Raw genomic sequence first — 25,014 nt, 5'->3', positions numbered from 1 at the left:
CCTTTGTAGCTCCTGCCTCCAATATCCCAGTCCTTTTACTAGGAAGCTTTCATTTCTATTTGTGTCATCTCAGTGGATTGTTACTAGCCATCTTTTAGCCTAACTTAGAGTTTTACCTGGCAAAGAAAAAAGGAAACAGCCTAGTTTTATAGATTACCTTTTCATACATGTTTCCTCATGACCGCCCAGCACACTTTCAACTTCAGAGACTAGAAATTTAATTTCTCTCCAAAAGCCTTCAAAGGTGAGTCCTTCACCCTGGCACCCCACTTCCTCACAGAAGACAAGAGGACCTCTCAGGCACCACCATGTCCTATTTTTGCCATAGCATTAGGCTGCAAAATCTTTTTATATTAAAACAAACCCCATAGTGATCTCCAAGGCAAAGCACTGTTGGACTGATCCTCCTCCAGAGAGAGGCCAGCCAGGATCCTGTACCAGTCTGAAACCTTCCAGGCACCAATCTCAACTCGAAAAACATATGCTTTCAATTCTAGACAGAATTAATCTTTTTCTGCTGATGGAGTGAACAGTTGGTTATGTGATACTCATTGTCTGAGCAAGAGACAGGGGCTCTGTTGCCGCGGGTTTTAAAGCAATCCGCTCAAAGAATCAATGATAATTAAATATGAATGCTTCCAATGGGGTACTTATGAAGTAATAATTAAAAGCATATTTGTATTGCTAACAATGATAATGGTACCATATCTATTACATATGCTTGCTTCAGCTTTCTGTAAGGCTCCTACCAGCTGGTTATCATCTTCCCAGGCTCATCAGAATATCTCAGGTCTGCAAAACTGAGTTACAGTATCTGGCTTACGAAAGACTTAACATTTCCTCTTGCTACTTGAACATACAGATAACCCCAGGAAACACTTGCTTCCAGGGCAATCCGGCCAGAATTCGGGACTGCATCTGTGTAAGGAAATACTTTGGGAGGCCAACGCTTGGCTCCTTTGACAGATTCGAGCAGGCTGGGAGGTCTCCGGCTCCCTTTTATCAGCACAGCTTTGCTGAAGCATTGTAAAGAGGAGAGCAACAGTTTGCAAAAGTTGGTCTAAATCACTGTGCAAAACTCCAGCCCCAGAATCCAGCTGTGTGCATCAAGATTTGATCAACCACAACCAGCAGAGCACATAACAGAATTTAGAAAACATGCATTGCTGCTACTTGGCAAGCAAGTGCTTAATGGGTGGTCAGTGTTACTAGGTGGTTGGCTATAAAAGGCTGGTGTCAGAAAGACCAGAGGGCTTTGCTGTTCCTGACAGCACAATCACAGAATCCTACCCCAATGCCCTGTTGTCTGCAGCACAAGTGGAGTATATTGGGGCTTTGCACCCAAAACTCAAGAAGAGTGAAGAACCCTGGAGAACCCCCAGGTTCTCACTGCCTGTCACAGCTCCAAGTACAGACAGAAAAGGAAAACAAACAGATCCTTCCTTTCCTTCCTGCATTTGAACTCTTTTCCTCTCCCTCACTGTGTTGTCAGCTGCTCTGCTTTGTCCCCTGTGGAGAAGCAGGACCAATATCCACAGCACCCTTTGCAGGTCAGTTCAACTCCTCCATGATCCCGACAGCACTTGGAAAATATTCCCCTCCACAATATCAGCTCGCCTGAAAAGAAGCTGCAGCAAATTTGAACTCATTCATTATCACAAGTGACTACAGCTCTGAAGTTCTGCACACTGGCCTCTAGGCAGTCTAAACAAAATGATACATCTACACTAACGAGAACAGACCTATGCACTTTACTACCCAAATATTCATATTTCTCCTCCTGTTCCTTTCTGCATCACAAAGAAAATGCTGTGACTCTCTCCACAATTAAAAGGGCATAATCACTTCTCACATGTCCACAGTGGAAGAAAGTGGGAAGAGACCCACAGCCCTGTGCAGGGGACAAGTCTGTCCACCTGCTCTACTGCCAACTATTGCAGCTCCAAGTTGCCAGTGTTTTGTAACTTTTTCCTTCTTTTTATGGTCTGAGCTTTGTTTTCAAACTATGTGAAGATACGATTCTGCACAGGAATCTGTTCTGGAACACAGAATTTACCAAGGCTTTATTTCCAGCCTCTGGCAGGAAGATCAGAGGGTTCTCTTCAGTTATTTTTTTACTGCATCTTGTGCCCCCAAGGACAGGAGGCTGCCTAGTACCAAAATAACTCGAGACTGAGGAATATGAAACAGCAGCATTGCCCAAGGGGCCACAAGGATGACTTGAGCTATAAACAGACCACGGCTTGTTTCCTTCTCACTCTCCTTTACCTTGGTGGACTTGATGTCATCCAAGGGCCACTGGTTCATCTCAGTGACTCAAATCCAGCTCACAAATCAACTTGCCACTGACTAGTGCCAATAGCATGCTAGCAGTCATCTTTTAGTTCAGGCACTGGAGAAGTCAGAAGCCAGTACAGTCAAATCTCCTCCTTCTGAGGTTAGAAAGCAAAGTGTAAAAACTCAAATTGATTTCAACTAACTCGGTCCCTCATCTAAGAGCTGGTTTCCGAAAGATTTGAGATGGCCCAAGGCACTCTTAGACAGACCTCTAAATCTTAAGTGGACCAAATGCTACCTAGAAGTACCTAGCTTCATGAAAAAGAAAGAATTGATCTTATCAAGCATTTCAATTTGATAAATTCAAGTGAGTGCCTACAAGGCTGCTTCCTCCAAACAAAATAACTATACCAGAAAATGATTTGCTCCCTAGAGGTCAAGGGAGAAGAATCCATCTCTACTAACTGGCCAAAGCTTCACATTCCTGGCAAAAGAGAGGAACAGGTCCAAAGGATCTTCTTGGCTTCTGCAACATACCTCTTACTTGGAGAAGTCATGTGTCAATTTGAGAAGTTTTCCAAAACAAAGGCTTCTAGTGAAAAGTAAACCAGGACCTTTCAGTTCTACGTGCCACTTCTACCATAAAAGTCATCCTTTCAGCTTAAGGAACGCTTTGCTTAACCCTTCCCATGGCTATCTCGCACTGTGACAAAACACACATATATCCCTAAGACCTCACCCTGAAGGATGCAAGCACTGCATTAGTCCGTTCTCTGTCAGGAGGATCCACACCACCAGCTTGGTTTTCTCTACACTTGTCCCTCTGAGTCAGACTTGCTGTCCAGAGTTCAATGCCATGTCCCAGATTTGATCTTGTCAGGACTCATCACTGGCAATATCTCAATGCAAATCCAGGATCACTGGTGTCTGCAACAACCTCACACACAAACATTCAAGTCTCACATATTCCGCTTGCGTGTGGGAGTCCAATTGCTTGCAGAGGCCAAAGCCAGCAAAGGCAGCACTGCTTGAGGTATTTGAGTTGTTACCACACAACAGGATTAGTTTTAATCCCAGCTGCATAACGTACCAAGCTGTCAGCAAAACCACATGCTACTGCCAGACAACTTTATTTACTGCCTTTCAGGGACTATATGTGCACTGAGCAGGTAGGAAAGAATTTAACCACAGCCAGAGCAGAAGGCACAGGTTTATTCTTCCTTGAGGAAGAATAAACATTTGAAAGCATTTAAACGAGCACAGGGTAACATGGTGGGGGTAGAAATAAGTCGGTGGGGGTAAAAATAAGAAAATCTTGAGAGCTGTTTAAATTATACGTCTAAAATAAGAGATCAAATCACAAGTGCTAGCTTCTACCTACAAAGCAAGGTAAGAAATAGCAGTAAAGCATGCTAACTCCACAGAAATACACAATAAGGCAAGGCAATTTTCAGAAATTTAGACCTGATCAGCAGTTGTGCCAGTTTTAAGCAGGTCAACTTGCTGTCACCACAGCCAAATGTACCCAGTTGTTTCTGCTGACATCCAAGGCCGGCTCTGGCATATTCTGAGGATGAACATGCAGCTGAATTGGTCCCCAGTTTGTGGTGTTATGCTATTGCTAGGGCTTTCATCCTCGGAGACACTTCTACTGCAGTAGCATGAACATCACCATTCCCTATCAGCGAATTTCAGAAGAATTGTGCAATTGCTCAGAGGAAGGTACCTGACCATGCACATGCCTGCTTGATGAGGATCCGCAGCCTTGTCCTTACTCTCTCTTTCCTCCTGGTCCCCACAGTAGAGAGATAAAGCAAGAAGAGGACAAGACATCCCCTCAGGTTAGTGCTGTTTTCAGTAGTATTTCCTCAAGCATTAGCAGCCAGCTCCGTTGGCTGCTTCAGGACGTGGGAATATTTGTTATGGAAAGTTTGTATAATACCACAACGGGGCCAAGAGCAGCCTACACAGATCCTCAGTTAAACTCAGTAGCTGGCACAAAGTATACTCTTTAACTAAATCTGACCAGCAGAGTTCAACAGATCACTGAACAGAATTCAGAGGCCTCCAACCAGCATGCCTTTCCATTTCCAGACAGTGAACTAGGACACATCAAACTTAGATTAGTCAGGGACTACTACAGAACAGTATACACAAGTATTCTGACCTGCACTGGAGAGGCATTTTCAGTCAAGAACAGCCACTTTTGCCTATTATTCCCTTAATGCTTCTCTCCAGAATTTTGCTCACACACAGCAGAGCATCTCTTAGTGTGAATTCACTCCATTTACCTAGCTCTAAAGTATTTCAAAACACACTAGCTTTAATTAAAAAAAGTCAAATAGATTTAAGTATAAGCTTAGACACGTCAGCCACCACTATTTGCTTCTCAGAAAGGTGATTTGAAGGCAAGTTTTGGAGAAGAGATCCTGCCTCAACAAATGACAAAAGCTGAGAAGTGACATCATTCTCTGCATATCCTCATCTCTTTGGTCACCGTGGTGGTGACCAGATAAGACCATGCTGATACTGGCACTGCAAATGCAACCATATACCAGTCAATAAGGGATTTTCCCCATAAGGAAAAGTCAATTACCAGGGGACAAGAGTGAGAAGAAGGCTTCAAGCTGAACCAGACTGTTGTCTGCAGGCTCCAATTTCAGCTCATACTGGACTCTGCTCAGTCCATGGAAATGTGGCAGCATTCCGAAGACCTTGTGTATCTATTCCTAAGTTTCTTGCAGCATGAAGACCAACTTGACCTCTGCTCCATTCTTGTCCCTGCAGAAGTCACCTAGAGGGAGGGTACCTGTGGTATAGCCTGCTGCTGTCCTGATAAAGCAATGGTACAAAGAGCATTCATGGAGCTTGGTGGCCCAGCTAGTACTTCAAATAAGGCAACCATCATTCTCCAAAGCCAATTCAAACCAAGGTGAAGACTAAACCTTTCTCCAATCTTTAATCTTGAGAGGCAGGTATCTTCAGAAGAGGTGCAGCCTTTCCTAGTACAGATTCATATACCTGAAGGCAGTCAAAATTGAAAAGAGAAGGAATTGAGCTGGTAGCAAAAGCTACAAGAATACAAAACATTAGTCTTTGGCTTTCCACTGACTAAAAACTGCCTTTCCCAGCTACAGCAGTCTTTGCTAAGACTTTAGGCACAAGAAGCAGTTGACTTGAGAAAAATTCCATTATCTCCAAGCTTCAAAAATGGAAGGCATATATGAACAGCAAGCTCGTATATGCCAGCTGGAAAGCTGGTTTCTTAGAAGAGTTATTACTTTTTCCCTGCAGCTCAGAGGCTACTTTACAGATATTCCAGTCAAGCAACTGATTCCTCTTACCAGCAAATTTTTAAACAAGGATGTAGTTCTTTCTAGTCTGACCCATTCCAAGTGGCTCTCCAATATGGTTTCCTGAAGGATCTTATCCAACAGTCCCACAAACACAGACCTCTGCACAAAAGGAAGAGGAAGCTCTCAAGTAGCTTTTGGAAGAAGAGTACTAACACTTGGCTTAAAATAGATATTCAGTTGATAGGCTGCTTGGCTCAAAATAGATATTCAGTTGTTAGGCTGCTTGGCTCAAAGATACCATGAAACCATCCTCCTACTTGATAGGAGGGAACAAGACTGATGCAGAGGTGTCTCTTCCAATCTTCTGTTTAAGTGGCATAAATTTAAGTGCTTTCCCTTTCCTCCTCTTTGCTTCTCTATTATTCCAGCTATTGTAGTCACTTAGGGAAGAGTTTTGCAGGGCCTTGGAAGCAGGCAAACCAAATGTAGCCTAGATGCAGAGGCAGGTTAAGACTGGAGAAAGACACAACAACTGTTCCTTGCTCTGATGGTTGAAGAAGTTTTGCGCTTTCCTCATATTCTGCCCTTCTTCCTCTGCAAGAAGGGCTTTTATTTGTTGGGTTACTTGAAGAAATCAAGGGAAAATCTGGTACAGCAACAGCACAGGAAATGAATCAATATTTCTGGAGCTGTATCAGACTGTACCAAAAGTTTACTAGCATCTTCTAGCATGGTGACTGCTGTGGAAAGTCATCTAACTAGATGAGGATAGCAGAGTTCTGCTTCCCCAGCTCTATGGCAGAATTGCTCTTGATGTGCCACTTGACTCATATCTAACTTTTCCATTGCAGTCCCTTTGGCCCGAAACCTGCACCAAGAGCAGGGTGGATGACATATTTAAGGCCTTATTCAACTCTTGAATTTCAACAAGAGTTGTTAATGAATACAAGATTTCCTCAGAGTTGTTTCTGTAGTCTAAGCCAACCTTCAAGAGGGGAAAGCTACAGCTCAGTGGAAGTTCGTTACTGCTGTGCAAGGTTAAAGCAACCATCAATACATCTTAACACTTCTTTGCTTCTGTTCAGCTGCAGACGTGGCATTTAAAGCTGAAGCTGTGGCAGGAATTAGAGGAGTTCTTGCTCAAAAGGGAAAATAGCAATCCCTGAACTAAAAATACTTGGATTCCTTTATTGCCTCATCTGAAAAATGTTAGTGCTCTGTTCTTGGCTCCTCAACTGTAAGAAAGCTACTTGAGGCACTTCATTCAGTGCTGAAACCCATTTACTTGGATGCAGCACTTAGCATAGGCATGTAACCTGATTTAAATCTCATAAGACAGGGGGACCCCATGCTAATTCCATTCTGGTCTGAGCTTCATGTAGTCAGTTATTAAACCAGATACAAAAAAAAAAAAAAAAGGCTACCTTCAGGAAAGCAAGTTATTTGCACTAATGGATGTGTCTAAAAGTTTGCAGTTTTTTTTTTTTTGCTTGTTTTTATTTATTTATTTTAAATCAGATGCACTATAAAATAGCAGAAAGGCTAACTTGCTTCTCCTACCTCCCCTGAGAAGCACTGTTCTTGAAGTTGGCTTTCCTCTTTCTGAAGAGAAGTGCTACCCTCTAGTGGGGCTGCATAGAAAAGGCTTTTGAAACATGTTTCCTCCCCCACCTCCAAAACAGGAATTGAAGCTGTCAGGCTCAGAAATACTTAAACTTGGTATTTAGCATCAGTTAGGGAAATCACAAGTCTCAAACTGAGTTATGAAATGACAAGCTATATCCTACTCATGCCTACCATAGCTCAAAGCAAACGCAGCAGCAAGTGCAGGTCTTGAACCAAGAGGCTACCCTAAAAACCCCTTAACGTTATTGTACACATGCTCCAGGGATACATTATTTTCTCACAGGAGCACCCAACCTGTCTCCACCACCTGCTGTACCCAGGTTTTCTTGGCAAGGCAGTAGGCACAGATATTTGCAACCTAGTGAAACCCCAGCATTTAACACTACCACTACAACACATCATTAGCTCCTTGGAGGTAAAGAAAGGGGTAACTGAGAGCAAATGAGTCACTTTTGCTGAGGTAGAGAGAGAGAGAAGGAAACTGCAGTAGAGACGTTTGATACCTACCATATTCTCCAAAGACCAGGTATGTGTACTTCTGACGTTGTACAACCCAGGAGACAACATTCACACCAAACCAGATCAGCAGCATCCCCAGCGTGGCATCAAGGATGAAATTAATGAGATAACTAAATGCAGAAGAAAAAGCTACTCTGTAAAACTTTAAAATATAGGCTTTGGTCATGGTCTTAAACCTACACAAAACAATCAAGACCTGTGTCAACATGGGAAGCCATCAAAAAGAGAAACACAATAAAACAAACAAAAAAAATCAAATTCTCCACTTAAAGTAGAATCCTTTAAGTAAGCTCTCCATAATATGGATATGGAGTAAATCTAACAGTAGGAATTTCTTAGTTTAAGAGTCCATCAAGCAGAGAAGAGATAAAGATGCCAGAGCTCAGGAGACCTGTAGGGACCTTCTAGCATAGCGCTTTAATATAGTGTTATAGTAAACTCTTAAGAGAGCATCTTCAGCTCTGAAAGCTAGCCAAAGAACATTCATCTTTTTGGAGCCTTTCTGCTAGATCTGGCCAGATTTCTACAGCATGAAGAAAATGCCAAGCACAGTTACAGAAATGAACAGGAACTTTTCCTTTTCCAGAAATTGATAGGACTCAAGAATAAAGGCCCTGAGAATAATCATCTGCTTTTAATATCCACTTTGAAAAGATGACTTAAAGTTTTTCTATAACCTAAGGCTCGGACTAGCTTGCTGAGGCATTCAGCTGCTGAAATTGGAGTACTCCAATACAAACAAGGCTCATGGTGTTTTGTCTTGGGAAGAGCACATAGACTAAGAGTCTCAAAGTCCAGGGACAGTTTTAAGCTGCCTAGTTTAGAATTACAAATCAAGAAACAGAAGAAAAAAAGCAAAAAAATGCACAAACACAAGAGTAAAACTGAAGGACACTGTACAAGCATAAAGGATTTTATTTTGTTCTAAAATATTGCCTGTTTAAAAACAAACATGATGAATCAGTTTGTAGGCTATATTTAGTCCCAGTCAACCTTGTGAATGTTTCAAGAAACACATCTAGGTGCAGCACTTCAATATATACAAAGGAGGAAATGAGTCTGAAGATTTTAAATAGCATTTTAAGGCCTGAAAAGTTATTCAAATGAGGGTAAAGTTAACTTTGCAACTAAGTTTGTAGTTACAAGGCAACTGGTTTGGAAAAGGTGATTTTGACTAGATCAGACCAGGAGACTGCAAAAACAATATAATCTAGATACTAAAAAATAAGCTCCTCATATTTATCTCCACCTAGTACTTTGAATGCTTCAGTTTCTACCACACTTTCCAGTAGTGTTTGGTCCCTTTTCATTCATCAGCGCAAGCACCTTGAATACTTACAGAGAACAAGGGTCCTCTTCAGTGAGATCAGACAGAAAAACATTAGCAAAGTGGATGAAGAGTGCACCTATTGCTTGCTTGGAGGTGTCATAAAACCTGAAGTTAGAAGTTAAGAGAGGCAATAAAATTGGTACTGGAATATTATCATCAGCCACTCAACCTGATGTACTTTCCTACAAGCTATTCATGATTCTCAGAAGTCATGCATACTGAAAAGTGAGAATTTGGCAGATGCAAGTAATTTAGAGAAGGAAACAAAAACTTCAGCAGTTCAGTCTTGAAGATCTGCATCTGAGGCTTCCTAAGGACTTGGAGTTGTTCAGGAGATGGCCCAGATGAGGTGAGGCTATGCCAGCAGGTTGGAGAGGACCATAAACTTGCAGTTCAGGTCACCTGCAGCAAAACAAGCCTGACTGAGGAAACTAGACAGGGCTTTTTACTTCTAGGGATTACCAGTTAAGTTTCCTTGGGAAGGGGCGAAAACAGAGTTTCATTTAATAACTCAACACGGTATATTCAGAGCGCTGTGGTATCCAGGAAAACAACACCGATTAATGTGTTTAAGATCCATATTAAAAATCTTACCATATCCTCCAGGGACGCCTCTCTTCCTTTGGTTCCTTAAATCGTTTTACTACAAAGAAACAAATAGAGAGGTTAGGTTAACCAGCAGACCGAGACAGACACATCTATACAGTCTGTGCTGATCTCCAACACAGTAGTAGCCAAATCTGGAGGATTCTCAGCACTTGCCAGGCCAAGGCTAAGCAGAACCAAAGGGCCTGGCTTCAGATTAAGCAAAGAACAGCACCATAAGTCAGAAAGCCAAACACAAGAGTTATTTTTTGACATAGGCACATACTTCTCACCTTCAACAGCTCAGCATTTTACACTGCTGGAAGAGGCCTGAAGTCCATCACTACCTACCAGCACTGACAATTCTGCAGTCAAACCAAAATCATGGTTGTGGCAGTCATGGCATTTCCCAAGAGTCCATTAACTTCTCAGATCACAGGATCATGATAAAGCCATCTCCTATCCACAGCTACCTGGACAACATGACCTTCAGGAAGCAGGAGCTTGCCTACATCTCTAGCATAAAGGTACCAATGCCAAACATTAAAGCATTACAAGCTGGCATGGCTAGCTAGAAGTAGGGTTAAAACATTGTTCAGTTACACAACACCCTGTGTGTGAACTGGCTGCTGCTGTAGAGCTTGTGAAGCAGCAGGTGAAAGTGCTGATGAGAGGCTAATCTGTAAAAACAGACATTCTGCCACAAACAGCATGAATATTATGGAAATAAGAGATGTGTTAAGTCTGCTTATCTACAGTGGAAGGACATCAAGTTTCTAAAGCCTCAAGCTTAAAACTTGACCAACCTCAAGCTGATAGCATCAAATCTGCAAGTATACCCAGGCCAGCACCTTATTTACCCAGAACGGGACAGAAAGCCAGCCTTTATCACCTCAAATCCAGCCACCCCTGTCCTAGGGCACCTCAACTCAGAAAGCTTCTCTTGGGTGCCCGAGAGGTACAGCTCTGATATCTCTTTTGGGGCTGATGGTGTGTGTTATTTCAAGCAACCCTTCAATAAGTTTGTAAGGGAGGACATCTTGTAGTCCTTCAGATGTCCTTATCCACATAAGTCCTCCAGTGCTGGCTATCAGAGTTACCACTCTGAGCTTTTTCCAGTTACTACCTGGAGGAGAGGAAAAAAAAAAAAAAAAAGGTTTTTGCTCAGTTCTCTTCATGAGCATTGCAAAAATGTTTCAGCAGATTCAGTTAACTTGTCCTAGAGAACTGATAGAGCATCAATGCTGTATTCAAACAGCTTTTACATGTGCCAATCACAGCAACTAATGGAAAAATACAAAGTGCTACATCACATGCAAAAGTCAACTTGGATGGCTTAAACACCAATTCATCTTAGATCCCATTTTAGAAAGTGCTGGACTCTCTCCCTTTAAATCACACAGGCCCTCTGAGACAAGCTGCCCTAGAAGGGGCATTTCAGCCACGCTGAACTGGTGGATATTTTTAAGAAATAAAAATAAATGGCTTTTGGGGGCATTGTGTTGTTCTGTGGATGTCAACAGCTGCATCTTGAGCTAGATGCTGCATTTGCTGCCACTGTCTCAGAGATGCTGCCTCCAAGCTTCAGTCAGGAGCAGAGGGTTCCTATGCCAGAGCTTGTCTCAGCTGCAGAAGCAACTCACCTCCTCAAAGGCACTAATGAACTCAAGATGCACAGCAGATTAAATCCACTGGTCAGTTCAACATGCTGCCAGCTTGGACAAGATTCAGAGTCAAATAATGAGCTGTGATTTTTTTGGAGATGAGAATTGCACTAAAAATACTGAATGAATGGAAAAAAATAGTTCAGTGCATCCTCTCTGCTCCCAGCAGTCTAGCCCAGGACATGGGCAGATCAACTATTCGGTGGTGCCATCTAGTGGAAATGGGAGCCTAAAAGCATCGGGTCACATCAGCGTGATTGTGTGTGCAATGTACAATCCTGCTAGAATATAAATCCTCGGCATGGTTTCTGTAAGTGCTGGTTGCCAAATCCTCCTAAACCTACCAGAAACACCCAAAAAAGTTACTGGGCAGATCATCTGAGATGAGTACTACAAATGTAGGCAGATTATTCTTGCAAGCATCAAAACAGACACTCAGCTAATTATGCCACTAAGGGGTCATTTTTGGAACAAAATGCTTTGCCTCTTCAAGAAACTACCAGAAGCCAGAGCAGACATGCACCATCCTGTTGGTCCGTCATCTTCACCTTATCATTTTACCTACACACGTTCAGCCATGGCCTTCAAGTTTCAGAAAAAATGACTTTTCCTCAGTGCTGAGGGTTATTGGCCCATGCGGATATTTCCCTGGGCTCCACAGCAATAGGAAGGCAGCAACCCAGTGTGCCATGAATGAGAGCAGAGCTATCAGAGCCACATAGGTCTACCCACTCTCCCGTGGGGCAAAGAGATGCCCTTTTAGACATGGGTTTCCTTGTGCCCCTTGGGAAGGGAGCACGTGCAATCTCTCTGGTCCACCCTTATGTCACCTACAGTGCTGAGAGGTACCCCACCAGCACAACGCTTACCATAATTTGTTACCCATCTCTCTGCTTCCAGATATACACTTCACCCATCAGTCAGTCTTTCAGCCAGTACCATGGGCATCCCAAGAAACACCCACAGGGAACTTTGTTCCACCTTGGGAATCTGAAAACCCTGCTCTGTGCATATTTTTGGCAGATGGGCACTCAGCTTGGAGCCACATCACTGACAGGCCTTTCAGCCCCATGGGGAAAAGCCTGAAAGCACAAGTTGTGCAGGTTCCACATGCCAGAAGATAAATAGATCTTCAGGGTCCCAAAGCAGAGTCAGCCCCAGGGCACAAGCATTTGCCCCTCACTTTTCATAAGGGAAGGTGACACTATGTCTTTAGAAGCCCGGTTGTCTTTCTGTTCTGGAAAAGGAAAAAAAAAAATCCCAACTGTATATAAAAGTATACTTGACATCACTACAAAAAAGTCTCTACTAATGGAGAGCAAATAAGGGTTTTTCAGCACCAATTCCTAAGAGGCAATTTGGATTTCACAGACAGACAAAAGACGTATGGACTAAGAGCTGCTTGGAAGCATCTAAACTGAGCCCAAACTTGTCCGGTTCACAAAGCAGAGAACACTGTGCTGAAGAGGAACTACAGGCAGCTGACCATTAGTCCTACTGCAAGAGCATCAGTGATGATTTTCATTGTTTTCTTAATGAAAACTGACAGATTATGTACCCACAGCCACTCAGGCTAGAAATACAGTAATTCAGTGTGATAAGATGACAAGCCAGAGGTAAGAAGTTAATGGTGTGGTGCCTTGTTGAACATAGCTTGTCATGCCTCATTAGATTTAAGAGAGTTATCCGAGACTGTGTAATTATCAAAGACAGTAAAACTGTTGTATTAAAGATAAAAGCTAGTATTATAGAGAAATAATTAACTGCTTAATAGGGCATTTACTGTGTGGAGCTGAAGCAGGCTGTCTCTGAATTAAACAAGAAAGCCAGCCAAGATTACTGGAGCTTAAACGGGCAGCAGAGTAGTTCAGTAGCTGTGACCCAGAGGTTATGGGTGATGCTAAATCCACATAAAAATGGCTCCAGGTCTTTGAAAGCTCAAGGAGCTGATAAAACCCTCTTTGAAGGGCACTGCTTCTTTTGTGCCTTGGGAGCACAGTGGGGCTCTGGTAACAGCCATGTGAAGAGCAACTGGAAAATGCCCCCCTCTCTTCCAGCCCACGCAGAAAGACAAACCATGAGGTTCACAGCTACCTGGGGGCGGAACAGACACATACTCATTAGTCAGGGTTGGCAGAAGGCTAAACATCCCCTTTGCTCTCCTTATAACATACACCACATTTTTCTGTCAACTGTGGCCACGGGTTGTTGTTGCTGTTGTTCAGACAGACAAGTTCAGTCTTAATGTTTTAAGGAAACCTGTGCATTCTCATGCATGAAGTAAGCAAACAAGAAACATGATCAGAGTTAACTACTTTTTTCCTTGATAAAAATCAAAGAATGATAGGGAGAAAAACACTCATTTCACTGGATTAAAAGGGACTCATAATTATATTAACTCTGCTTTCCTTTGCAGCTTTGCCCATATGTAAGCCAAGCCTGATGCAGACAAGCAACACTTTGTACATTCTACAGCAAAGCAGTACTCAAACTACCAGCTGTAGTTTGTACCACATCATGGGCCAAAAAACTACAGGTGCCCAGGCTGCAGCAGGTATTTCCTTCCTATAGTCCCATGCTAGTCAGCCCTTCAGTTTATAAATCTTTGGATTTGCAGCCCCAGTCTCACCTGGTATGTCCCCACATCGTCAATAAATGGGAGACTAACTTTAGCAACATAAGTAAAACTCACATGAATGTATTTAGGAAGATTTTTAGGAGGAAGCCAAGGGGAAAGAAATACTAGCCAGACCTCAATCAACTCTGGAACAATTATTCCCAACCCATATTTAATTTAAAGCAAGGAGGATTGAGAAGTCAGCCTCAATTCACTTTTCTACCAGCTGCATAAAGCCTGGCTGTTTGCAGCATGTTTAAGGCAAGTCTCAGTTTCATTTGCCTCATGGAAATCAGATTTTCTTTGGCAGCTTGTATTTAGTACCAGCTCAGTGACAAGTTTTGAGTGACAAGTTACCCAAATTCAGCAGTTAAGAGCATAAGCATCTGCATTTTGTTAGGATTTACTGGTGTAGGATGCCAGCTCAGACTGTTTACTGAGCCTTGGAAGATAAGAAACCGGCCTGAGATCAGAGATATGTGCATAGGAGGAACCTATCCTCTAGTGTTGAGGCAGGGAAGCATGCCAGAAGCTCCATGGGACTAATGTGGTGACCAAGTAGAACACAGCTTGGCAAGCATGTTGGTAGCAAAGGAAATAACTGACACACAAAGCAAGCAGATGTCAATGAAGAGATACTTCAAGAGTAGCACAAGCTCTAAACAAATAGCTTTAGTTCTTAAGCACAGGAAAAATCTTTGGATTGACTCTTCTAGGATCTTTCCACTACATTTAGTAAAACACTCCCAGCAGGCTTCCTGAAAAACTAATCTTAATACAGCAACAAAAAGAAAGCAAAACGACACTTAATCTTTCCTCTTCTGTTTGGTCTGCCCAAGTTTTCAACTATTGGCATGTCCCTAACATAGGACCAGTCAGTTTGAGAAGTGTGAATTTGAAACTACTATATCATCCTCCTTTTTAGGTTTTGTTCACGGATTCTGGCTCCTGATGAAGCACTGTACCTCACTAAATACTCACTGTCCAGTCTCAGTGCTTACGCTCACATTCATCCTTCAGAAGCTCAAACAGGGCTCAAAATAATGGAGATGGACTGACAAATGGTAACTGCAGGTGGGAAGAGGTGTTGAAAAACTGCCTAAGGGCAAAGAAACTTCCATAAGCAGCTAGGCCTCAAGTTGTCAGATACTGGCATGAAAGGAAGCACCTGTTGAAACTTCAGAAGATTTTGCAGAGGTGCTGCAAACATGAAGTCAAGCATGAAGGTTCTTCAAATGCTGCTGCATCCATATGGAGTCACATAATTCAAAAGCCTCAGTCAAGCAAGAGGCTTATGATCTCCCATTCTTGAAAGATGTTTTCACATCCACTGCATTTCATGCTTTCTAATATTGATGGCCTGCAGAGTTGCACTTTTAAAATCATGAAGCAGATGTACCTAGTTCTAAGAGCAGCAAACTGAGTTGCATCAAGTCAGCTTCCCCTTTCATGGCAAAGACAAACCAAATGATACATATTTCTAAAGCAAAGACTCCACAGGTGGCTTTGAGATGCTAGGTGAAACCTCCCCACACCCAAGGAGGTCTTACTGAACCTATTTCAATCTCATAGAAATCTACTCCACTTAAGTTCCAATTAACAGTAAAGGAGATGGATGCTAGCACTAAAATAGTTCACACTATAATGGCAGAAATGCATTTTTTTTTCTTCAGAAATGCAAAGGGGAGTTTCCAGAACAAATAAAAAGTTTCAAAGCTCCAGTCTGATGTCATTGCTCAAAAATTTCACACAAAATCCACAAGAAATACTTCTCTTTCACATTACATTCAAAAATACCATTCTAGTTAGGAATAGTACTAAAGCCTTGCCTCACAAAACAGCAGGGAGACTTGGAACCAGCTTGTCCTCCTCTACCCCCTTCTTCATAGGGGAACACAGGGCTCTGATGCTTGTAATGCAGCCCTGCGGCTTGTGTCTCATTTGAGGACTCTATACATCAACAAAAGATGTTCAATACATGAAAGATGCCTTACCACTTGCAGCTGAGCCCTACTGCAGAGCGAACTAGGTGGAGGCAAGCAAGAATCTAGCTCCGAAGGATGCAGGCTGTGCCAAATTGCACCACCAGCACAATGCACAGCATGGAGGTAGGGTCCTGTTGACCAGGTCTTGTGATGCAAGAAATCTCAGAGGAAAGGATGGACAGATGGAAAGCAGCTGTTCCTAAAAGCCAGGAAACAGAACAAGGCCAATCACACTAAACAAGAGTGATTGAAGCACCACTGAATTAACATCTACCTTCTTGAATTGGCATCCTCATAAATTACCCCTCTCCCCTACTTGGCTCTGGTTACTGCTAACAAAGCCATAAAGTTAAGCAAAGGGGAAGGAAGATCAGTGGCCATTTAAAAGGGAAATACCCTTCCCAAAGCTGAAAAAAAAGAAGATCCGGAAACAGAAAAAATACTCCCAGGCCCTTTCTGTCTGGACAATAATGTTCATATACACTTGAAAGTTCCCAAAGACCATCAGGCTAAGATGAAGCTGGGCATCTGAGTAGGGACCTTTGAAGAATTAAAAAAAAAAAAAATCTTTTGAGACAAGACCCTGACTGCATATTTGTAAAGAGTCAGGAAACTAAAAGATAAAAACCTATCAAGAACTGTCCCCATAATTTATCCTTTAGGAGAACATTAATACCTTAACACCAATTGCCAACTTATAAAAGCTGGACAGGAACTATAATGGTTTCTCAATGGTTTCTCTCAGTTGAAAAGATTTAGCTACCTCAGATGTGATAATTCCTTGAAATTATCCAGTCTGACAGCGCTGCCCATGGTCTACTTTTGAACTAATGAATTCTCCAATTATAGGATCAATTAAGACAAGGAAAGCACCAATCACCCAAACTTTGGGCTATTCCTCACTCCATCTACGTGTAGTGGGGTGCTCTCACACATGGCATCCTCATCTCCATCATTTTTGTGTTCATGCAGCTCTCACCTATGGTTCCCATACAGAGGCACTAGAGTCACAGTATCACAGCAAGGTATTAGCAGTGACCAGCCCTGGTCACTAGTAACAGCTCCCAGAGGAGAACAGATGGCTTAACAGTACATCCCATCTGGATAGGTGCCTCCTGTCCCTCCTTGATAGTATGACCACAATTTGGATTGAATTAGCTGCAACAGTAGCTAGCTACTAGCTAGCAAAATATACACATAAGCAAAGTTTTAGAACAGAACTGAAAAATAAAAGGAGGTAGGAAAAAATTGGAAAATTTGGGGCATTTATTAGGATTGCGTTTCCTGGGGACCCAAGTCTGGCACACACTGAACCTCCTTTGCAGACCCTAGAGGATGAAAACTAAAGAGAAGTCTGATATTGGCAGAACTAGAAAAAGTGCTGTAGAGTTAGTACACTGAACAAATAGCCCACCAAGAAGAGGGCTGTAGTGTCCAGGTTGGCTATTGTCACCTCCTTTTAGGAGGGGTTAGCTAAATTACCTGCCATGAAGTAGTCACTAGTGCCAGGAAGCTCATCTCGAGGCAATGTCACATTACCAAGAAGGTCAGTGCTTTGTTTCCAGGCATTGCAGAAGAGAACTCACAGCAACCAGAAATGAAACTAAAAAAAGTCAGTGCTTTGTTTCCAGGTGTTGCAGAAGAGAACTCACAGCAACTAACCAGAAATGAAACCAAAAAAATCTCCTGCCCAATGTCCACTTTATTTATCTGCAATATAGCCTCCAATAACACTTTTCCACCTATTTTGAAGGACACACCCTTTCCTAGGCTCAAGATTTTTTTTTTTTTTTTCCCCCAAGCCCCAGACAGGAAAAAGTCAACATGCAGGATATAAAGGCTAAAACCCTAGGGTCTGCACTATTCTTAGCTTGAACGGTCAGACAGCTCGACCTGGGACACAATGGGAGGAAACTGCAGGCACTGTTGGCACAGACTGCCTAGCACACTGCTTGCAAGATAAGCACGTGCCTGAGCTGGAAAGATTCACAACAGACCCACCATGAGGTCTACAGAGCTATCTACCTGCTACAAGACTCAAGAGATAAAAGGTGTATTTAAATGAAGGACCTATACAGCAAAGGATTGACAGAATTAAGTTGAAATTGGTGAACAGGCATTTGTGATTAGGGTGTTGCTGTCCCAGGATCTCCTCCCATCACCTGCAGAGACGATCCATGAACAAGTCAGGTTGACCTCTTCTCCAGTTTCCCCCTATTTACCCGCAGTATGGGACCCCTCACCTTTAATATAGCACAGCTACTGTAGTTATTTTGAGAGTCACAGTTTTTTTAGGAATAGTTTTGTAAAGACCAAGACCTTCTCGAGTTTAGCAACAAAAATCCTATCAGAGTTTAAGGAATCAGATTATTGCAGTGACTTGTATCCTCTAGTCTGTGCTAGATGTATTTAGTCATTCCAGGTCCCTCCCAAATATCCTTATATCCATGCTTAAAGAACACAAGCATCTGTAGCAAAGCTTGCAGAGGGGATATTTGGAAAAAAAAAAAAAAGGCATGAATGGAAGATACACTCTGGACTACTGCTGCTGTCAGAGGACAGTATAAAGATAATACTAGCTCCTACTGAAGATAGGGATAACCTAGCAATAGTTGCCTATGATCAAGGAAAGTTTCTTCTGGTATAGAGTGCTATGTCTTGCAAGAGAAGCACATGCTGATGGCAAGGTTAGGCACAGAGCAGCACCCAGCTGGAGCAATGGTCCCATTCAAATCCTGCAAGTCCTACATGATGCCATGCTTTGGAGCTCCCAGGCTGATGTGTGGGCAGAGGAAGTGATTCTGCTTTTTTAAAGGCATCCCCTTCTAAATTCTCACATAGCAACTACACAAAAAAAGGGAGAAGAGCTGTTAGTTCCTTAACCCATCCATCTTTATTCCCCACCCAAATTCACAGTCCTCCAGGATTCGGCAAGACAAGAAATTACCCCAGAACCCTTGTCCACACCCTCAGAGCACCTCCCCATCACTTATCTTGCAAAGCAGCATTAAGAGCTGAAGCATTCACCTATCTGGGGGCATTAATGGCCCAAGTTAAGGGTACACAGTGATGTGAAGTAGGTCTCTCTTTCAAGTTATGCCTCAAGCAGCAAAGGGTGCATCAGTCCTGCAGGTCTTATTTCTATGAGATTTTTGTGGCTCTTGGCCAGCATTCAAGTGCCTGGTAGTCATAAAGCATACCCTGAAATAACAGCCATTAGTCACATTTTATACATTGAGAGCTGGGCAAGGTATTTGATGTCACAGTAAATCTGTTAGAAGACCTGGTTTGGGGCTGGGCTCTAGCTCAAACCCAGAGAGTCTTTTTAACTCCTTCTTGGGTGACACAGGCATTAATTTGTTTTCAACACAAAGCCCCATTAGGTTCCAGGTAAATCACTTGAAAACATTTCCCATCTAAAATTCATTCCCGCCCCCTCGCCCAAGAACATTAATAAGAGAATTAATAAGAGAATAAAACCTTAAGAAAGAAGTGACACAGTTGGACTGGCAATTTAAAAACCACGGCACACAGTTCTCACAACCATACTATTAAAGCAGTTGAAAACTTAACAGATTTCTCCTTAGAGCTTTACTTGATCCATCCCTTAATTGAGGAAGACAAATTTTGCTTCAAAGTTTTTTGCAGTGTTAAAAGTTATAGATAACATCACTCATTTACCATGGGGCATAGGACCATTTCTGCAATGAGTTTTGCAGTGCTTGTGTTAAGGGCAGCCATAAAAGCAGTGCTAGCCTGCCAGCTCCCCCAACACATTAATCCCTTTCCAAAGCCAGGACCCTCACAATCCAAAACCAGCACACAGCTTTCATGGCTTGATTTAGCTCAAAAGGGTGGCTTCCAAGAACAGGCCAACAATTAAAATTCAAAGGCTTCATAAAAAGCTATGTTCGGCTTAACTGAGCACATCAAATGCTGTACAGAACTCCCAACTGAAAGTGCAAAGTGTATTTTCAAGCTTAACCGATTTTCAGATGTTTTGAGGCAGAAGAAGAAAATTTTTCTGAAAACTTCTGTCAGTTTTTTGGGTTTATTTTATTTTTACTTAACCCGCACACTTACATGTAAATTGACTATTACAGCCAAAGCCTTGTACTTCACACCTCAGGAAAGCTAACCTTTGTGGTTTGTTTTAACCCCAAAGGGAAAAGCATCTGCAGTGGTAACTTGGCAGTTGAATATGCATCAAAACAAGCACAGTTTTATGCGGTTACATGACAAGTGAAGTCAGCAGCACCTGCCTTATGCTTGCCAAGTCCTGGAGTGCTCCAAAGTCCCAGGCAAGTTTATGTCAGAGCAGCATGAATGTTTGGATAGATCAAACATCAAGTCAAATGTATGCTGCATTTATTTCTTTCGCTTTCTGATACACACAATTGCACCCAGCCCTAAGATTTTCAGCATAGAAGTTAGAACATCACATCATAAGCACACAGAATAATTCTGAAACACAGAAACAATGAGGCAATTCAAAGTATGTTCAGCAACAAGCCTGAACACAGCACTGATCCCAGGCCACGCTTGAGCAGGATAGTTAGCCTGGTTTATCTGATCACTGTGCTAATTACTGCTGGTTCTGCTAAACCCTTCCAAAACGCAGACACTTCCACATACTGGGAGGTTGCCTCCCATTTTCACTAGCCAGGAATCCACTATCCTGGGGAAAACAGTGCAAAGTTAGTTTTTAAGCCCATCTTCCTGACCCCCACTAACTAGCTGTGGGAGCAAGGAAACAGAGATGAGGAGGTAATTTTTGTATTTGCCACAGGTATTTCCTGCTACAAGCCTGGCAAAATCCAGTTCTATGGTGCAGCTGTGGAACAAGCTACTTGGGTAAGGATTGTAAAGCATTGCCCTTGTTGTTATAGGTTACCTCCATCACTGGAGGTTCTGACCAGAAGAGTCAGCACCATGGTGCCAAACGCAAACAACGCTGCCTTCCTAGCGCACGTTCCAGGCAGGATGCACCGAAAAACAGGAACACAGGAGTTTGGAACAGTAATAGATACCACCCATGCTGTTTGTAATGGAGTAGGGACAAATATACCTGCTCCATGAAAAGCTTTTTCATTTCAACATTAAGCATTCTATGATTCTATGATTCATAATGTTGGAGAAAAAAAAAAAAGTTCCTCAAACTCCCTATTTCTTCTTCTGTGCTCCGCAGAGGAGCTGTGGCTAAGATTTCTAAGAGCCCCTCATTCCAGAGGGATTTGCTGTTCCAGGCTGCAAACTTGGCAGCTTCTGCTGGCCTACATCTCCCTTCTTGCACCAGGTTCAAACGGAATAGCAGCAACTATTCAGCAAGATTCAGCCTCCAAGTCACATCCAGCATCTGATGCAACTGTAGCATTCTTTCTGCATTGAGCTGGCTGATAATCAAGGCAGAGCATTTAGGACTTTTTCCAGATTGGATAACCGAGTAACCCTCACTGCTCTGTGCTGTGACCTACCCTAAGGGCAAGTTCTTGCATACACACACGCACAGCATTCAATGCTTGGCTTCCTCTTCTTCCAGTCACTGCATAGGTTTTGCAACAAGGGACCTTACAGGCAACCTAAGGGCTTCTGAAGCCAGCACTGGAGGTGGGAAGGGTGACAACCCATGATATGAGTTCCATTCTGCCACTGTTTTCTCTTCTGTGGTTGCACATGATTTGTGTATCCTACAGTCCAGGCATGCGCTTGCACAGCATCAATTCAGACAGACCCACAAGCCTGAGCAATTCACATGCATTTGAGTTCTCCTACCAGATTGGCAAGAGACAATCTTTCCAGACCCACAAAAGACAGAAGTTCAAGCATACCAACCTTTCCACTGATAACACAGAGCCTTACCACCTGGAAGAGACCATATTATTGACCCTCCATACTTTGGCTGTATGCTCTGTGATCATGACCCATGCAACAGCACCTGGAAACCACCACATTATAGCTAGCCTGAGATTCTCAAGATGCTTCCAAGTGCTCTGCATAGCATTTGTGCAATCTCGAAGCTTTCTCTACTCAAATTCTGTTCTTTTGTTTTAAAGGACTAATTCTCCATTCCATACCTGTGAATTGAAGGTGAGCTGTAACTTGATTTCCAGCTCTATGGAGTGATGGAAAAAAGACAAGGCCAGTTTTCAACAAGTGAGACCTTTAACAAAGGGGTAATCAGTCTCTTCTAGTACAAATAATTTGAAATTCCCAGGATACAAGCCCACCAGCAAGCTTGTCACACCCGACCACATTTCTTTTGGAAAACAGCTTGTTAGAGGCATAACAAACACCAGCTGCACAGCTCTCTGGTTGTAGCTTCTCCCACAGCTAAGGTGAACTTAAACTTTATAGCAGAGGGAATCCACAGTGCTTGGGCCTGCATTCACATAGGAATTAAAAGTCCATTCCTTGGCCTGCAAGACCAAGCAAGCTGGTCTACAGTGCTCCGTTAGAGCAGAAGTCACAGACATATACATGACAACTACAATAAAATATCAAGGTGGATCCACAGCTATTCCAGTAAAAGCAGACAATGCACCAAGGTTTAGATGAGTTAGTCATTCAGGTGTGGCCACCTAAGCTCATTTTGGGCTTGAGTGAAGATGCAGTTGAGGTTCCCAGGAGAATTTTAGGCTCTGAATATGTCCTACATCAGCTCAGGAGGTTCCCACACCCTGCAGCTGCTCATTTCTTCTCCCCAGGAGGTCATCAGCTGAACAGTTCACACAAAAGCTCCAAAAGTTACTTCAGAGCAAGTTATTGGTTAAGGTGAGGTCATTGGTAAACCCATTACTACTGCAAAATGTTAGGAGTCAGCATGCAAACAGCCCCAGTGACAGATCTGAGAAAGTCTCCAGCAGGGAGTGTGTAAATTGGGCATAGATGAGAAGCAGCTGGGGTGAATTAGGGACAGACAGCCCTGCTGCAGCCAGAAATGTTGTGTTTGAGATCCCAAGGTTGTAAACACATCTACTTTCAAGGTCCCAACCAGCAATTTCCTCTGCAAATTTAGTCTCTGAGTGGATTCAGTGTGAATCCACACACTTTCAGCTTCTCTTTAGCCAAGGGGCTGCTATTGTTCAAGAAAACAGTAGCCCTTAAACCTTTGGGGTTAGAACCAGTAGCCCAGAGTTGAGGATTGCTACAAGCAATGATGAAGCCCTCAGACACTGGAGTTAATATTATCAAAATACTGTTTTTTATAGGATCACTCCCTGGAGTTTACAAACCAGTTGACAGTAAGGGGAACAGAAAGACCAAGTTAGTCTATGCATATTTTCAATACCTGGTGAAATATGGGCCCTTAAGTGTCAGAATAGGGCTACTACCCCTGAAGAAAGCTATCAGTCACCACAGAAGGAATTTGCTGCAGTTTTCCCTAGTAGCTTCTGCTTACAAGCACAGTGCTTAAGCCCAGCCTCCAAGAAGGTTTTCCAGAAAGGGGGTGGGAACTACTTAAGCAGAAAAACTGAAGTTTTAGTGCACAACCATCACAGGTTTTTAAACACGGAAAACAGCCCAAGTTCTGCCTCATCACTCAGTTTGAATCAAACCACTTAACCACGATGAAACAACCCATGCATTGCTATGAGCACAGACAGAGCAACAGGTTTTCTCACATCCTATTAATGCCCTTCCACCTCTCCTCTCACTACTTGGTTGCTTCCCATCATTACCACCCCTTGCAATAAGTAACAAGGGAGCTATAACTTAAGGGCAGCCTATCTTAGGCACTGAATTACCTTCACATACTGGGGTTTGGGATTTTAAACAAACAAACTCTTCCTTCAAGCCCCAAACCCTCCTTCTCAGGCCTCTCAAGGGCTAATTATGCCACAGGGTAAGCAAAGTTAAAACAACATCACAAGTCAAACAAGAAAAATATTACTGTAGTTTAGCGGCATTCAACCCCATGCAGGTGCTGTTTTTGTTAGACTTGTGTCTTTGCAAGCAAGAAGCAAACTGTTGGCTTACACCCTTCATTTCCACCATTGTTACAGACTTAAAAGTGACTCCAGGAGTAGTTTAGCTGCCTGTGCAAGGGGGGTCAAGCTGAGCTCAAGGCCGCTGCAAGCCCACAGCTTGCGGTGGCTCGTGGGGCGCAGCCGTTTCGGGGCGCACCCGGGATGCAGGGATGGAGCGGAGCACCCGGGGCCGCGGTACTTACGCATGAGGGTGCTGAAGGCGCCGAGCGCCAGCAGCGCCTGCAGCAGGACGCCGAAGCGGCCGAGGAGCGCGCCGCTGCCGCAGCCGTGCGCCACGGGGGCCATCGCCGAGCCGAATCGAACCGAGCCGAACCGAACCGGGCCGGGCAGAGGCAGCAAGCGCGGAGCGGGGCGCTCTAAGCGGCCGCCGCCGCCGCCAACCCCGGCCGGTCCCCGCCCGGGGCGGAGCGGGCAGGGGAGGGCACGGCTGGGAGGAGCGGGTGGATCGTCCCGGCTGGGACGGGGCGGTGCGGGGGGTCCCGATTGGGAGTGATGGCAGCGGGGATGGGGGAGGCGGGGATGGGACGCCTCCCCGCTGGGGTCGCAGCTGGGACGGGGGTCCCGGGCGAGTAGAATGGCGGGGGGGTGCGGAATGGGGAGGTGGGGATGGATGGATGGATGGATGGATGGATGGATGGATGGATGGATGGATGGACCCAGCTGGGCTTGCAGTGAGGGATGGGGGAGTGGGGATGGTCCCAGATGGGCTGCAGGTGCAGGAATTTTTACTTATTTATTTATTTATTTATTTATTTTGGAAGGGGGGGCGGGGGGGGTGGAACGGGGGACAGGGAGTGAATTGAGAGATAGGGATGGTCCCAGCTGGGTTCGGGATGTTGAGATATTGAGACAGGGAGATAGGGATGGGCAAGTGCGGATGGTCCCAGCTGGGAGTGCAGGGATGGATGACACGGAGAAGTGGAGGTGGGGATGGTCCCAGATGGGCTGGGAGTGTGGGATGGGGGCAGGGTGGGGAGGTGGGGTTGGAGATGAACAGATGGGGAGGAGGGGACGGGAATAGTTGAGCTGAGGCTGTGTGGGGAAGGGTGACATGGGGATGGGGCGATGGCTGGGGGTGTGGGATGGGGAAGATGGGAATGGGGACACAGGGGTGGTGCCAGCTGAGC

The 25,014-nt window shown here is 43.8% G+C and overlaps 1 protein-coding gene across 1 annotated transcript in view; it reads right to left on the bottom strand.

The window, feature by feature from the left end:
- LOC104569244 (store-operated calcium entry regulator STIMATE) overlaps positions 1-24,172 on the bottom strand; it is a 33,764-nt gene extending 9,592 nt beyond the window's left edge. The window contains exons 1-4 of the mRNA XM_088523978.1: positions 24,070-24,172; positions 9,643-9,691; positions 9,058-9,153; positions 7,707-7,828 (exon numbers count right to left, since the gene is read on the bottom strand). Of these exons, the coding sequence (XP_088380104.1) occupies positions 7,707-7,828; positions 9,058-9,153; positions 9,643-9,691; positions 24,070-24,172 (370 nt within the window). The remainder of the gene's footprint in view (positions 1-7,706; positions 7,829-9,057; positions 9,154-9,642; positions 9,692-24,069) is intronic.
- Between the last annotated feature and the right edge of the window lie 842 nt (positions 24,173-25,014).

Source organism: Tinamus guttatus, unplaced genomic scaffold, assembly GCF_059628265.1.
Source record: "Tinamus guttatus ecotype Peru unplaced genomic scaffold, ASM5962826v1 Tinamus_guttatus_pri_ptg000201l, whole genome shotgun sequence".
Classification (NCBI taxonomy): Eukaryota; Metazoa; Chordata; class Aves; order Tinamiformes; family Tinamidae; genus Tinamus; species Tinamus guttatus.
The sequence above is the reverse complement of the archived record's forward strand: the minus strand, read 5'-3'. Positions and strand labels throughout refer to the sequence as shown.